The following is a 16062-nucleotide window of genomic DNA, read 5'->3' as shown; positions in this document are numbered from 1 at the left end:
GCATAGTAGAGCATGAAAGTGCATCACTATAGATACAGCAATAGGAGTTCAAGCCTTGTTTGGGGTTCATTTGAAAGCTTAGATCCAATCACCTTGCTATGAACAAAGATGTAGTTCCTCGGAGTCAGAGAAGACTGATGCATAGAGCCCAGGTGGCCAGTGGAGCAAAATGTCAACCTAGCTGTCTTCTAGGGTTGTTCAAGGATTGAGAACAAAAAATAAATGAATGAAAGAAAAGAGCTGTTGATCCCAACCTCAGGCTGTCTGAAGAGCCAGCACTATAAGCAAGGGCAGAGGAAAAAAAAAATGTTGGGGGCCAACAGCACTGAAGAGGCCTGATTCCCACTTCTTTCAGCATGACCTCTCACACAGACTGGCATCTTCTGTGGCCCTGGAGGGCTACCATTGTCCTGATCACAAAAACATCCATAGATGGGGGTTCAGGCAATACCTGTTTTCCCACTGCTGCGGGTAGTTCCCAAACAGCACTTTCAATGCAGAGCTCTCTCTTAGGCCCTTCTTGGTGGTTTCTTTCCTTCCAGCTTCCTTTCCTCCCATTCCTATTTCTCATCTTTTGGCTTCTGTTTAATAAACTGCTAGTCTTCTGAAGGTTGCATCTTTCGCAAGAGGCCTAGGGAGAGATATAAATGCTGTAATCTGGGTATGAGTTTGCTAAATCTCCCAGTGGCTTAGAAATCTGTTTTCCTTCAGCAACAGAGTTGTTAAGAAGAGTTGGCACCAGAGACAGAAGCATTGTCTAGCTTTGCTATTCTTCTCTATCCCCTTCAAGCCTTTAGCAACAACTGCAGTTTCCCACCTATTTCAGCTAACTTCTCATTTTCCACTAAAGAAAGGATAGTCATTAGCATTTTCTGCACTGTCAACTAAGGCTTTCCTTATTAAAATTCTTCACAGCTAAAGGGAAAGTGAAGAAAAGATATTGTTAACATGAAAGGCTCACTTAATACTTTACGTTTTAAATCCTATAACTGCTTTTTTCCCCTCCTTCTCCTTTTTCTGGATCTTCAGTATACAGTTTAAACACCATTAATACTGTTCGTTGCTATGGTGTTGGGCAGGCTGAGGTCTCTGTACTTGAAACCTTGAATTACACTTAATGTTGTACAACAGCAGGGTCATGCCAACACCTTTGACTTTGATCCCATTTTTCCCAGTAAAATGAAAAGAAAAGAAAAGAAAAAAAAACCATGTCTCCATCCCTGCTAGTTCTTGGGACAAGCTTTTTACTGAAATGGGTTGAAGAGGGGAATAAAAAAGAAAGAAAAAAGATTAATAGAGGCAGGGGAACCTTCACAAAATCTTTAACTGTTACATCAGAAAATCATGAAAAAGAAGAAAAAAATAGCCCGTGATAGTTTCACATGAGATTGTTTCTCATTTCCCCAAGCAGCTAAACATTTTAATAAACTAGGAAAAATAAGACTGTAAAATCACAACATATTACAGCAAACCCCAGGAGCAGGAACCATTCCTGAAACTAATTTTAACTCAGGTTTTAACACTGATCAGATTTCAAGTGGAGAATGTCCCTTTAAGCTGTCTCTCTGTTCTTATAGAAATCCTGGTTCCTTTTATCAGCACTGAGAAGCAATTTTCTTTCCAGTGCAGTGCCGTTGCAGGCATAACAGAACTTTCTATCATTCATTTCTCTACAGTCCAAGAGATGTCTTGCCCAAGACATTTTCTCATCTGTTCTCAGTTTCCTTATAAGAGAAGGAAACCATATTCCACAGAAGTGGTACCTACTATTTCAGCAACGAAGCCCTGTCTTAGACTGATCCCTCTGAAACCCTTCAAGGATTCAACCCATTTAATATCAGATCTTCAGCCATGCAAATAGCAACAGGCCAATTCAGACCAGCTGAAGCTGGGATCCAAAGTGGGCTTCGAACTCCTGTGTCTTGCAGGAGTGTCTTCCTTGTCTCAAGGAAGTGAGTCTGCTGTACTAGTTTCTTTGCTAGGCATATGAACCACATTGTGCTTTGACTGCCCTTAGGACTTCTACAAATAGGACTGGCTTTTTAACCCAAAGGTTTGATTAACAAGAGAGCTGACAGTTTAAATAGGAAAAAGGAGGAAATATCCAAGTATTGCAGATTTCTCTTGCAGATTCTCATTTCTCCACATAGAAGCATTTTCCATCTTCTGGTTAAGTTTAAAACAAGTCATTTGTCTTATAGACAGGACTTCAAACTCATCTGTATGTTGTACCTGTCTTCCAGCAGCTGGGTGCCTCTGCTTTGAACCACGTGATTCCTGGCTTCACATAGCTATGTGAGACAAGTGTTTTTCATTACTCAGAGTGGTCATTTGCATCACTAGTCCCTGTCCATGTTCAGGAAGAATTTTCAGTTCAAAGCCAGACTGTGCAAGAGAAGAAAGCAGAGCTCTCTGCTGCTTCACAAGCTGGCTAATGCCTGTAAGAATGATTAGCCTGGGAAACAGCTCCCCAGGCCCATGCTTTCTGGTTCTCCAGAAATAAAAATGATCATCAATTCCTAGATCCCTCTTTGCTGAGGTGGAAGGTCTCTCTGATGCCTTTCTTCTCTTTTAAAACTTGCATGCTGTGTAGGAGATGCTGGGGTTTGTTTGTGGGGGGGGTAGGGAGACAGGGTGGCCAGTTTCAGAATGGTAGAGGTGCAGTGATACTCCCCCTTGGCACTTAAGCCAAGCAGCAGGCTCAGTCACATTATAAACATCAAAGCTGAGCAGCTCTTTGGAGAAAGGGCATTGGTCCTTTCATCTGGAGATGACAGGAAACTTTCATAGACCCCAGCAGTGTATTTTGAAATACTCTTTAAAGAGAAATACATGTTTGTGGCACTACTGGTGTTGAAAACAGACTCTTTGCTTTCCGACTATCCAAGAAACATTCTCCACCAACCATTTAACCATATGTACGAGCGAAAAAACCTCACCAGGGTTCATTCCCCAGTGATCAGAATTGTCCGGGTGTCATGCTAGGCTCTGTACTGAAAAAAGAGACTCTGTACAAATGTGCCAGAAAACTCCTAAACTATCTAGGACTGCTCCTTCTCCCCATTGCACTCAGCGGGGATGGAGGGGTGGGAGGGGAAGCAAGAAAGACGCTTTTAGTGTCTAGAGGAAAGAAATGCAAAGATAAAGAAGAAAAAAAAAAAGCTCTTTGCCTTACTGTCTCCATTCCTTCAAGATTTAATTTTTTTGGTCAGGGGCACAGGGAAGATTATAAAACTATAACCTCTAATCCGCTCCTGAGCACTCCTTCTCCATCTCTTCTTTTCTCCTCTTTTTCAGCCAATTCTAATCCTTTATGTCTCTTCTCACACAGGTAGGAGTTGGAATCTAATCTCCAATGGCAGATTGGTAATTAGAGCAAAAGATTATCCTGACCCCATATCAGGAAGGTAAGAAGAGAGAGGAATAATGCAGGGCCATAAAAGAGCAAGCCTTCAACGTTCAGTGTAGAAACCATCTTCCTCTCTGCCTCTTTTCTCCCATCCCATTCCCCCCGCTTGTCAGATCAGAGGGGGATTCCTGATTCTTTTCTACTTCCTGCTCATCTCTCCTTTACAGGGGAGTGCTTTTCCAGCACTATTTCAGCACAGAAATGGCCACATTCTCTTTCCATGTAGGGTGATCAGAATCAGACCTTGATTAAGCACTCTCTCAGCCAAGGGAATGTCGCTGGTAAGAGTTGGCAATGGGGTACGCACAGGCAGGTGTGGAGGAAGCAAGCTGGCCTGCTCAGACAAAGACACACTATCAACAACCCTCAGTCAGTTACTGGGTACCCCTACTCAGGGCGTTTCTAGTTCAGCAAGGTAAATCCACAGCAAGGGGCAACAGGCCCCCATCTCTATCCAGATGCTCAACCCTTGCTTTGTTCAAGAAGGTATACTGCTTCTGTTCCTTGTAAGCATCCCAGCAGAGAGGGAAAGCCATATGCATGTGTTGATCCCATGTTATTCATCTTTGGCACAGATTTCTCTTGTCTTGTGTCACCAGTACTCATCAAAGACTTAAAAAGCCATCACACAGCCCCAAAGCCATCATTGCAAGGGGGAAGTTGAGAGCACCAAGCTTATTCAGTGTCCCATCCTCTAAAAGCACAAGGTGAACAGAGATCACCAGGAGACTTGCTGAGGCTTAAAATATCACCAGCCAACAGGCTGCAAGCACCAGGAGGTATCCGGATAGAGGCGGCAGTGAAGTGATCGAAACCTGCTGGGAAGAGAGTGAAGGAAGGTCAGATGACAATTCTTACCACAGTGCAAAGTAGGAGAATAGAGGACTTGTCTCTCATGTTCCATCCCACACCAGATGCTCTCCTTGCACTGCAGTGCTTGGGGACTGCTTGCACTTCTCAAGATGTCTCATCTTGGCAAAGTCGAGCAGCCAAGCCTCACTCTAGCACCTGGGTCCAGCCCCAGGCCATGTAGCCCAAGCCCACTGGAGGCTCACTCCAGTTATAAGCAATGAGATAGGCAATACACCAGCACATACTGCATGATTCTCTTGATGCTCTTTTCATTGCCTCACTGCTTTTCACCCCTGCCATCTCCAGTCAGGAACTTCCCACTAGTGCTCTGCAAATAACAACTCTAGGTTTGCTCACTCAAAGCAGAGAAGATGAATCAAAGGACATTTTTGTTTGCAGTCAGCCTGAAATGAACCTTTTTCTTTTTTCTCTTCAGATTTCTCAGGGGAAAAAAATAGAATTTCCTTTTTTGTGTTCAAAAGAACATTTCAGTTCCTGTCCTGTAGGGTAGATGTTAGCTTGTTCAGCCTCAAAATGTGAAGCAAACCAGCAATACAGTTGCTGGTTTGACTCTGGAACTGTCCAAACAAAATATTTTGATCCCCCTTTTTTCCCACTCATCTAAAAAGGTTTGTAAAGTTTGTAAGCATTCACAAGCAGCTTAAAGTTGTGCCTTCACCTAGTAGGTCATGTGACTGCAAAGTTTCTGTCCCCCATTCTAGACCTCCTGCATCCCATTTGGCTGCCTCCTACTCCCAGCATTTTGGCTGATGGCTCAAACCACAGCAATCCTCAGAGCACTTATGCCCCATACCTGGAGGGATCCTCCTGGGGCGAGAAGGGACCACTGAGTTCAATAACATTGAGCTTGTTCTCAAAGACACCATAGCTGAGGGTGACCTGCAAAGAGGAGTGGGGAGGCAGAAGGGTCATGTGATGAGTTTAGAAGCAAGGAACTTGCTTTGGGCTACAGAACTCCCCATCCTGTTCCTTCTCTGTTGACTTGGCCTCTACCTTCCTCTCCTCCTTTCCATGATGGTCCACCAAGCCAGCCCTTTGCCCTCTCCAAGCCCCCCACACCTCTTGTTATCTCCCTCTGTGAGGTAGACATGGTGCAAAACCCCTTCCCCAAGCACTCAGCAGCTCTCCTTTTCCTGATGTCATGTTCCTCTAAGGACCCCTTCTGCAATCCTCCCTTCATTTCCCACAAACTTGTTTCCCACCACCAGTCCAGGGTGCAGTGTGACTGGCAGCTGTGCTGCTGGCAATATCTGCCCCTTTCTTCAGGGAAGCATTTTTCAGGAGGCCTGAAGAAAGAGCAGGCAATCGATTCAATCTGCATCCCTGCCACTAATCAGGCAATGTGCCAATTAGCTCCCCTCCTCCATCTCTCCTTCCTCACACATCTCTCTCTTGTTATACTCCCCCCCGGCCCGACTCACCTGCTGTGTGAGCTGAGTTGAGGGGATGAGCTGCAGGTTCTCCAGGTGGGAGTGGAAGAGTGAGTTGAACAGCAGCTGTCCACCGACTTTGCACTCAATGATGTAACCCATGGTGCAGTCATCAGGCAAGCGGATGAGTTCTGAGGTGCTCAGGAAGTTCCTGCCGCTGGAAGAGAGCAGGGTTGCATGGGTTAGGAAAAGAGTGGAGGGATAGATATATAGGCATCCACTTGTGCTGGAGATAAGTAAAGGACTTAAGTGAGGAACCACAGTAAACATTGGGAAATATGCAAGAAATCACTGAAGCTTGCCTGCAAAGTGGGGATGTGTTTGCTCTTCAACCATCCCCAACCATGCAGTCCCACCAGTTGTCCAGTGCTGTGCCTGACACCTATCCAGTTCCTCAGTCAGCTGATTCAGAGAGCTGACAGTTTTCTAAATTATTTTTCTGCCTGTTTAGTGAGCTGCACAGATTCACCGAGGAGTCTGACAAGCAAGCACGAGAGAAGCAGTGGCACAACATGGCCAGGATGAGGAGGGAAAAGGGAACAGGGCAGTGTCTTTCAGCAGGAATTAGCCACCCTTTGGCTCCACTGTAATGTAACACCACACTCTTAGCCATGGTTTAATGACAGGGTAAATGCAGCATTAAAGCTGCTGCAATTGGAAACAGCCACATGGCACAAAGTGCTGTCTACTGTAACACCCCTCAGCTAGTTCTAGTATGTTTGGAACATTCTAATACAGTAGTGGCATATGCCAGGTTAGGAATTATCTATCCATGCCACTTTAATTTTACCCTGGATCACAGATCATCTTCAAGTTTGGGTGTATCATGGGCTTCAGCTTAAACCAATGCAAATGGGATCATGGACCACCTGCTATGGATCAGATCTGTCTTTCTGTGTATGCACAGATACAGTTAAGGGTAGCACAGTCATTGCCTATGGGTACATGTGCTTATTGCCTATGATATGACCTAGGGCATCCTGGAAAACATCATCCTGCACTAACAATAATCATAGGCTAGACTATTGGAAGGTATCAGATCTACTTCTGTTCTCCGTGCACCTGGGGAGCACGGAGCTGTTTCCAGCTGAGGAACTGACAGTGGAAACTGGAAGAAGCTGGAGAGGGTTTGGGGTGGAGGAATTGGGAAATCAGCTCAAGAGGGAGGAAGAGGGGGTTTCAAGGATGCACAGTAAGGGGAAAGGAAAGTACTTATTAAACAGCCAGAGGGGGGTGAAAGAAGTGGGAAATAGTGTGGGGGAATAACCAAGAACTGAAAGGAATTGGGAAAGGGGGCGTATGTCATGCTATCATCATGTTTGCCGTCATGCTTACTTTTGCCTGCTTTTAACAATGTGACAGACCCACACGGTACATCCTTCCTCTGGTTCCATACGCTTGCACATGGCACTCTGCACCCTTGCAGACACCACATACACAAATCCAGGTCTTGCAGTGACAGGAATTTATGTGCATCCATGATGCTTATCCCCAAGGGTTCACATACCCACCAACTGCACAGCTCACCTGGCCCAAGGTGCCATCTTGCTTGCCAGCCTGCGACTAATGCAGAACCCAGCACCTCCCGTGGCAAACCAGAAACGCACAGACTTCTGCAGAGAAATCGCAGAGAGAGTCAACAGCAGTGGCTCAAATGATACCATACTCCCTGAGATAGAAACACTAGAAACCAAGCTTTGATGCAGAGTAAACAGAGCTCCACTGTCGTCCTCCTAACTGCTGCCCAGATCAAGGTCTTGCTGATAGTACAGCACAGATTTTGACTTCATGTGACTAGGAAGCCAGGATAATCAGGGATGCTAATATAGCACAGCAGTTCCCCTTTCAGCCAAAGGAAAAAAGAGCAAACAAAGGTGGAGACTCCACTGGCAAAATAATATCTCTTGTGCTAAAGAAGGCTAACTGGATATCCAGGCTCAACACCACCACCTTGTTAAAGCACAGCAAGCCAATTTGGAGCAGCCAAGTCCCTTCTGGCAGCAGCAGGTGGGCCACCCAATGCAGACTTATCTCCTTACAGATGGGTACCCAAAGGCACAGCAGCAACATGGGCCACCATTTCCTCTTCCTCTGGGTGGCTCCCATCAATGCTACAATATTTATTTATTATCTGTGGCTCTTTGGACCTTTTTCATCATGGTACAGCTACAGTCAATGAAACAAAGCATTAAAAACAATCCATTCCCCTCCCTCCCTGCCACGAGCCATGGACTATACCGTCTTATTGTTAGGCAGCGTTTCAGAGGCACGGATGGGTCGGTTCAGGCTGGGTTTCCCTAGATAGACATCCCACGCTGCAGAGTAGGAGGACAAGAGCTTCAGGAGGGCCTGAGGGTTCAAATAGTTGTCATCATCCAAGTGGCAAAACCAGCTGGAGGGAGATGGTAATGAAGACAGAAGAGGTTTTCAGTAAGGAGGGTATATCTTTCTCTCAACAGCCTGCCATACAAAGGTGCTGAGCAGCAGCACACTGACATGATTTCAAAGCGCCTGGGATCACACACACCCTCAGTGCCTAACTTCTTCTTTTCCTCTGGGAACAGGGCCCTAACAAGGATAAAGTGTCATCCTTCTTCCCCACTCAGCCTCATATTGATACTTTTCCTCAGTAAATGGTTGCCTACCAATTAGCCTGTCTCATGGGGTCCATGTCCACACAGGCTCAAATCTATTCCACCCCAGCAGCCCATGGCAGCCCCAGCTCACCTCTGGCCGCTGGCCAGAAATGCGTCAAACTCTGCAGCCATCTTGCACGAGAGGGCAAGATGGCTATGCTCAGAAGAGCAGTTGGTGAACACCACATGGTCACCTGCAAGGAGAAAGAAGGCTGTCACTCAGGGATGGTCTGCTTCCTGTGGTCCTGGAGAGGAAAACCGTATGGGCAGAAGAGAAGGAGAGTTGGTTCAAGGACAGCCTTCTCACATCCCCCTGAACAGACATCCAAGCCCACTGCCACATGGATGCTTTCTCCCACCCATTTAGCTCTTCACCTCCCAGGCTGCTCACCCATGCAAGCCTTGTTCTGAAGATCACTCTCTGTTCTTTTGCTTCAGGGTTAGACTTCACCTCATGAATGGCACATCTACTTTTTCCCACCACTGTCACTGCACCTTGCAAAGACACTTAAGTCCCATCCTTTTCCTCACTAGGAGCTGATATCCAGGGAAAGTGAAGCATCTTGCCCAAGGTTACAACCTGGCTTTGCCACATATTGCCTGTCAACCACATTTCCACTCAGCCCACTGCTAGCCAGGATATAGGGATTATAGAGATTTCTCTAAGGCTGCTTGTACTGAGTGGCTTTTGCCTGTGGGCATTTTAAGGCAGACTATCTCCTATCCTGAGTCAGACATATGCACTGGGGGGGAGCCAAATCACAGCAAGTCATCATAGCTCAACCCGGTGGGCTTTGCAAGGCCCTCCCATGGGACATGGCAAAGGGAATACTCCACTATGCAGACCTGGCATGGGAGAGTCAGCCTTCTTGCATGATCCCCTCCAAAAGCCATGAAAGTTAAAGGGGTGAAGGTAAGGAGGAGGATATGGTGTTATAGGAAAGGTGATTACCCATTCTCCTTTTCAGGGCTTCGTCTTCTTCATCAGTGAAGACGTATGTCTGGGGAAATGAGAGAAGGAAGTCACTCTGAGGTCTGGAGATGGAGCTATTCCTGGCTGCTCATCCGCTTTTCCCCTTGGCCAGACACGTACTCCATGCATGCATGCTGCAGTAGCCCCTCTCCCACCCCCATGCCAGCCTCTGATGCTGCGCTCTCTTCCAGGTACCAGGCAGCAGCTGGACTTTCCATCCGGGCAGAGATCACTGACTGCCCTATTGTCACCTCTCCTCCGCCAGCATTGGCCTTCTTCTCACTATCGCAGCCAATTAATCCTCTTAGACCCCAGTGCCCTGATCACAGAAGGTGCAAACAGGCCCCACACTGCCCCTCTTGCCCTCCGATTGCTTTAAGCTGCTGCTCCCCCGTGTACTGGAAAGGGGAGGGAGGGGGCAGTTTGGCCAGGAAAGCTGTTTCCCTTTGGTTTGAGTGATCAAAAGGAAAAGGAGTTCAACTCTCCAAGTGCCCCTCTGCAAGGGGAGCTCAGCCAGATGGGGTGCGAGGGGACAGGCACAAGGCAGCCTGGGTCACCCTCTCAGTGCATGTCAGGGCTCTCCCACTAAAGGCACTGGGGGTATGTTGGTCAGCACTGGTTGAGACTGCAGGGATGGAAGCTTTGCTTGCTCCTGGACAGTCCCAAAGGGACTGGCACACAAGGGTTTGCCATGAGGAGAAGAGTCAGCGCTTCCTTTGTCACCACACAAGCCCACTGCCCTGTGCTGGCACCATCTGTGCTTGTGTCACTTCATTTTTCCTGGGAGTCTGCTGCCTTGGGACAAGGGGACATGTAACACTGTGTGAGGGTGTGAGGGAGGCTGGCTTAAGTTGTGGTTGTAGAAAAATGAAAGCATTGTGGTCAGAGGCAGCTCAGGTTAAATGGAGAACATCTGTTTGTGTGTAAAGTGTGTATAGCCCCCCGTTGCTTCCTCGCAGCCTTCTCCTCCTCCACCCTCTAGACCTCTTTAATCCCCCTCACTGCCATTATGTGGCACATCTCCCCCTGTTCAAGGCCAGCAGGGATCAGAGCTCAGGGAGAAAAGCTCCCCTCAGGCAGAAAATGAGCTTTCATGAAATCAAAAAGGAGCCACAAGCCTTAAACTGCCTCTCCACCAGCTGCCTACAGGCTGGTTAAACACAGCACCTAGGCAGGGACAAAGCGGAAGAGGCAGACAGATGACAGCTCCTAGGAGCCGTCATTGCGCCGAAAGTCTCTGACAAGGAAACAAGTCCTTCCTTCCCCATTTCCCGACATCTACCCTGCATTTGGGCTGAAAGATGTGCCCCATCAAAAAGGTACAGGAAGAGAAATTTCCAGATACCAAAGGAAGGTAGTGAAGGACCCTCAGAGACCAGCTGCCTCTGAAAGAGATGGTAGCACTGGAATTAAGAGAATGGTCTCATTATGCCAAATGCAAGAATAACCCTCCAATAGCTGAATGGCAATAACTAATTGTGCATATCTTCCTACCCTATTCCAATGGTAAAATCTCTTATTTTAAACCACAAAAGGTGATGATGGGAAAGGAAGCAATTAGCTAAGTCTCAGGTAAAGCAGTCACTCTGGAGCAGGTGACTATAAGTTCATGTTCAGGCAAGGCAGGAATTCTCAGTGACATGTGATTTCTTCCTTGAGAGCATATCAAAGCTAGAAATGTCCACTAAAAAAATTAGTTCTTCTTAACAAAAAGATCTGAAACCACTGAAAATTTCTGACGCTATAAAAATGCAAAAACAGTGCTGCTTGAAATAACTTGCTTAAAAATATAAGACCAAGTAGAAAACATATACATAATAAACACCATCTTCCATTTGACTTAAAATAGGAACCCAGACTTTCTATTTGTGAAAATCCTCTGAGGTTCCCACTTTCCTCTTAATGTGAGATGAAAAAAGGTTTTTTGGAGACATATGTTTTGCAGGAAGCCAAGGATGAAGGAGCATCGTCACCAAGGGGAACACCAGACTCTTCAAAAGAAACACAAAGAGCGGGGCATGAGTGTGTGTGGGAGACAGCCCTGCCTTCTCCAGCTCCCCTCGGCTTCCTTGGCGCACCTGGCTGCTCTGTCGCAAACGAGAGTGTAGCAGCACAGGTATCTATGTGTGCCCTCTTTTCTCCATCTCTCGTGGCTCTGAGTGCAGGGAACCTCAAACAACAGCTGCTGTCAGTATCCAAGTGACTGCCATACTGCAATCCTCAGCAAAGCCACACAAGATGGCCAGGGTGGGAAAGCAAGAGGAGGGGCCCTATAAAAAACCTACCCAAAGTGGTTTTTCTGGCTATGCAGGTCTTAAGGAGACACCAGCTCCTCTTGTTCATACTAATGGAGCCTGGAAGAGATTTAGAAGGTTGCTCTGCGCACACCGACTTGTTCTCCCTGTTGGGGACATGAGAGCAGAGGTGTCTCTGCAGGCAAATGGGATGGACAGAAGCAGCTTCCCCACCATATGCTTTGTTCTATGCTTCACCAGACTTTCAGTGGGTCATGGTCTCCCACAGTGCCTCTCACTGACTATCCACAAGCCCATTCTGGCATGTGGCCTGGCTGGTTCACCATGCAGCTGTTCAGCCACAGCTCCCCGCTTCCCTCCTGCCCAGCATCACCTGGCACAGTTCCTCCTGCCAGCACAGAGGGGAATCACAGAGCCCCACTCTCACGCACACATGAAGCTGACCAGGACAGTCATCACTTCTGCTATGGGGCAGTCAATCCGGGCCTGAGGAGTGGTGTAGAGAGGAAGGCATCCACCAATTTTGGAACAGATGAGCTGGGATAGCTGAGTGGGAGAGAATGCCTGCCAGATGGCCAGTGATAGCAGAAACCTTGAAGCCACTGGTTTCAGACAGCCTTGCCTGGCAGCTCTCTAAGAGTAGTGCCCATGTAATGGTAAACACTGGGCTTTGAGGCCTTTTCAGCTCAATTTAGGAGCGTAGCCTAACAAGGAAAAATTGGAAAAGGGGAATAAATATGTGGAAGCTGGCAGTCCAGGCCCACAAGCACATTCCAGGCTCTCAGGATATCCCTTCTCCAGGCAGAAACAACCTACAAAATGCAAACACATCAGCAGAGTTGAAAGTACAGCTGTGCAGGAAACTATTCCCCTGCCTGGATAACACATTTGAGATTCAAAATCTCCAATGTGTTCACAACACTGAAAATGTGAAAAGCATTTCAGAATGGGTTGTTCAAAGGTTTCATTTCAATCAGTTGAGTGTTTGGGTTTCTAAAAGGAGAGATTAGAATTAGTTTATGTTACCAAATAAAATGCTATTTCAGACCAGAAGCCTAGACCCTTCTCTCTCAAAATTATAGGGCTAAGAATGTCAAAATGCTTTCCAGCTTAACAGCCATCAAAATTCATACTTATACATAGATGAAGCTTTACCCAGTGAAAAGTGCTTTCATTGAAACACCCTCCTTATCAAGCTCCAGTGGAAAGTTTGTCATAGAATAGTCCTCAAGAAAAAAGAGCATGGTCCAGCATCTAATGAAGAGCATCCATCCCATATTTCTCTGTCTCTGTCTCCCATTAGCTGCCTATCTTCTCTTCTATTTAAACAGTACAGTTTTAGGAAATCTCTCTCTCATTCTCTCTCTTACTATGTACCTGACTGAGTCCAACATATAGGACTCTAAACTGGGCCCCTGGACTCTCTTCTAACTATAAAGATCACAGCTAGTCCTATCTCCTGTTACAGTCACCTAAGCCTGTCGTTTGAAGTCCAGGTTGCTTCCTCAGGGAGGACATCATGCAGATCCCAGCATCAGAAACACAGCCAAATGCTAAAACTTCTCAGCTGATCACCTGCATAGAAGGTCCCACTGAATCATGAGCCAGTCATGAGTTACGGCCAACAAGACAGCAAGACCAAAGTCAACCCTAGAAGGAGGCTATCCCTGCAAGTTAGTGCTTCTGAGACCTGAGTGTCTCTGAGACTGTCACTTAAAGGTCTGTCTTTGTTTATTCAAAAAGCCTCATTAGGAGAGATCTGGTATTCTATCCCTGACCCCCACAGCCATTAAATGCCCTTTGCAAATTGAGAGCTTTTCTTTTTTTAAGTAAGAGTTTCTATCTTGTTGATTTTTCAAAATCTAAAACTTGCCCACCTCAAAAAAAAAAAAAACATTCCAGCAGTTTATTTCAACAAAAAATGAAAGCTTTTAACTATCATATACTTCTCCTTCTCCTGCCCTCAAAGCCATTCAGGGGAAAAAAAAAAGGAAAAAAACAGGAGTTTTGAGAGTGAAAAAAGAGGAAAATACAGAACTTGCAGTAAAATCTGATAATAATGAAAAAAAACTATGTTTAAAAATGACTAAGCCTCCTGTTCTATCCTCCCCTTCCCATTTTCCTGTTCAGTCTGTGAAGCTTTCCTACATGCTGGTAGCAGCACGGAAAATTCAACATCATTGCTGGAGGTTTGGGCATAGTTTGTCTGCCATATATCCCGCACACAGAGGCTCAGATGAGTTCGGGAAGCTGCTATCTAATTCTTGTCATCAGCAGGATGGCCAGATGTATGTTTGTCAAATACATGAGGAGGAAAAAGTGAATTGCCTCTTACAAATTCACTCCAAATACCCCAACCCCACTATCTTACTGCCAGTGTTCTGCCTATCCCACACCATAGTACAGGTACACAGCTGAGTTTGTTTTCTCTAAAGAGCGGTTGGGCTGAGGGCAGGAGAAAGCAGAGAAGTGCATCGTGAGGAGGAAGTAGGGTATCTCAGAAGCTAACACAGACACATGCACAGGAAAGGAAGTGTACTCAAAATAGGACACAACTTCCTGCAGCAACCGCAGCAGACCAAACAGTTGCAGTACCATAAAGTGGAAAACCACCCTCACTCAGAAAACCCTGCATCACTTCAAACACTTTCCTACCCTATATGTCTGCCCCATCTCCCTTCCTCACTGAGGCCTGAATTTGTCTATTAGCCACATGTTACACACAGGCAGAAACAACAAAACCTTTGGGGACAGCCACAGGATTTTTTCTTTCTTGGAGAGTAGCTCTGCAAGGGAGTGGAGGCAAGGGAGAGAAGTACCATTTCCCCCAGAGTCCTGCAGTTAGGATTTGGCACTGATTGAAAAGTAGAGTTTATGGCCCAGACCTCTGAACCCTAGCCAGCTGGGCTGCTAGAGAGACTGGAGCCTGCATCAGTGTACGGAGATGAAAGCTCTTCTAAGTGCAAGGAAGCAGAGCTCAGGCAATAGGGGGGGCACTTTTGCCAGTCTGCACAGCACCACCAATCATGGATACAAATGCCCTACATCAGTTCTTCTACCAGGAAGCAAAACTCCAACCTCTCCTTGGCAAAGGGGGGAAACATCAGGGCCCAGTTAAAAAAAAATCAAATAAATGCACACATCACTTCAGGAGTGTGGACACAAGGTGTTCTGCCAAGAAAACAAGGAATTGATTATGCCGATACGCACAGGAGTGAATAAAGCTACAAACATACCTCCTGCACACCCACCCCCTTCAGCCACTTTCCCTTGTGCCCACATCCTCCAGCTCTCCTATGCAATGCACTAGACCATCCCAGAGCAAATTGCGCCCAGGCTCAATCATGTCATCAGGTATCATGGTCTAAGGCTAGGGTGGAAGCCACTCAACTTGAAACTTAGCAAACACATGTTGCTTGGGCGTAGCAAGCCGCCATTTCAGGCAGGCTCAGGAAGGTCTGTGCTTTCAAGCTGGCATGGCCCAGGCAATCTGTCATCCCCAGTGTTACTAGACAAAAAAACAAAAGTAAATCCCTCCCCCCGCCTCAAGGCCAAGGAATTAGGCTTATGTTAGGGGCTGCTGATGCTTGTCTAAAAGCACTCATCCTCCCAGCCTTTATGGGAAGAGCCTACACAATGCCTTCACTCTTTCTGCTGGCCCTTTCCTTGAACCAGTGAAATCTTCTGGTGGGTAGCATCCACCTTTCAGTGTGAACAGAGGTGAAAATTAGAGGAATTGAAAGAGAGTACTTGAGGAGACTGGAATGCCCAGTCTCCACTTCCTTTGGCCTTTATCCCTCCCCATAGACATCTCATCCCTGCCCTGCCACCAAACACTTCCTCACTAGTCCAGATCCACACTCACTTGCTCTCTTGCCCGGGATATCCATGTGTCCAGGAGCAGCTCCATCCTGCTCTGGTGAAATCTCTTGGTTGTCTTCACAGCTATGAAAATGTCCCCAAACTTCAGAACTCCCCCAGTCCTGTATTCATCCTGAGGATTGGCTTGCAGGTCCTTCTGCCTCCTGCCACCACCTCCCGTAACATCCTGTAGGCTCACTTTGGCCTGTTGCTCTGAATTCTCCAACATCTCTTTTCCAAGCCCAAGGTATCTGGCTGTTTCTTGAGCTCCATGGTGCCTCACAGAAAGAAGAGCCATGCTGACAAGGAAAACAGTGGCTCCAGACAGACCACGGATGAGCCGGCGGCCCATGGCTCCTGAAGTGTTCCCACTGCAGTCAGAAGCCTATCAGCCAAGGACAGTTTCTGCCTCTACCTCCACATGAATCTGTTCACTCTTCTTGAAGCCTCTGACAGGACAGGACAAGCCGAGAATGAAGTCCAGATAGGATGTAGCCAAGGAATGGGACAGGAGTGGAGCAGAAAGTAAAAAAGAAGATTCATGGAGACCCAAGGGCTAAGCCAAGGAGACAACAGCCCCTGAGGGCAGAGGTAGAGGGGGATTCTCTACAGACCAAGGAGACTT

At 46.8% G+C, this 16062-nt stretch overlaps 1 protein-coding gene across 2 annotated transcripts; it reads right to left on the bottom strand.

Annotated features, from left to right (window-relative positions):
- Positions 1–578: 578 nt before the first annotated feature.
- On the bottom strand, positions 579–15799 carry MFNG (MFNG O-fucosylpeptide 3-beta-N-acetylglucosaminyltransferase). 2 transcript variants are annotated; one of them, XR_009957589.1, is made up of 9 exons: positions 15442–15799; positions 9301–9349; positions 8440–8542; positions 7951–8104; positions 7240–7325; positions 5704–5869; positions 5076–5161; positions 3176–4224; positions 579–631 (listed from the first exon to the last, which is right to left on the bottom strand). XR_009957589.1 is itself a non-coding variant. In XM_062569272.1 (8 exons), the coding sequence occupies exons 1-8, from the start codon at positions 15787–15789 to the stop codon at positions 4158–4160; spliced, it is 1059 nt and encodes a 352-aa protein (XP_062425256.1). In that variant the 5' UTR covers positions 15790–15799; the 3' UTR covers positions 3168–4157. The 2 variants fall into 2 exon arrangements, 1 of the variants encoding a protein (XP_062425256.1); XM_062569272.1 differs by lacking the exon at positions 579–631 and having other exon boundaries at positions 3168–4224.
- Positions 15800–16062: the final 263 nt, after the last annotated feature.

This window comes from Rhea pennata, chromosome 1, assembly GCF_028389875.1.
Source record: "Rhea pennata isolate bPtePen1 chromosome 1, bPtePen1.pri, whole genome shotgun sequence".
NCBI classification, from domain to species: domain Eukaryota; kingdom Metazoa; phylum Chordata; class Aves; order Rheiformes; family Rheidae; genus Rhea; species Rhea pennata.
The sequence above is the reverse complement of the archived record's forward strand: the minus strand, read 5'-3'. Positions and strand labels throughout refer to the sequence as shown.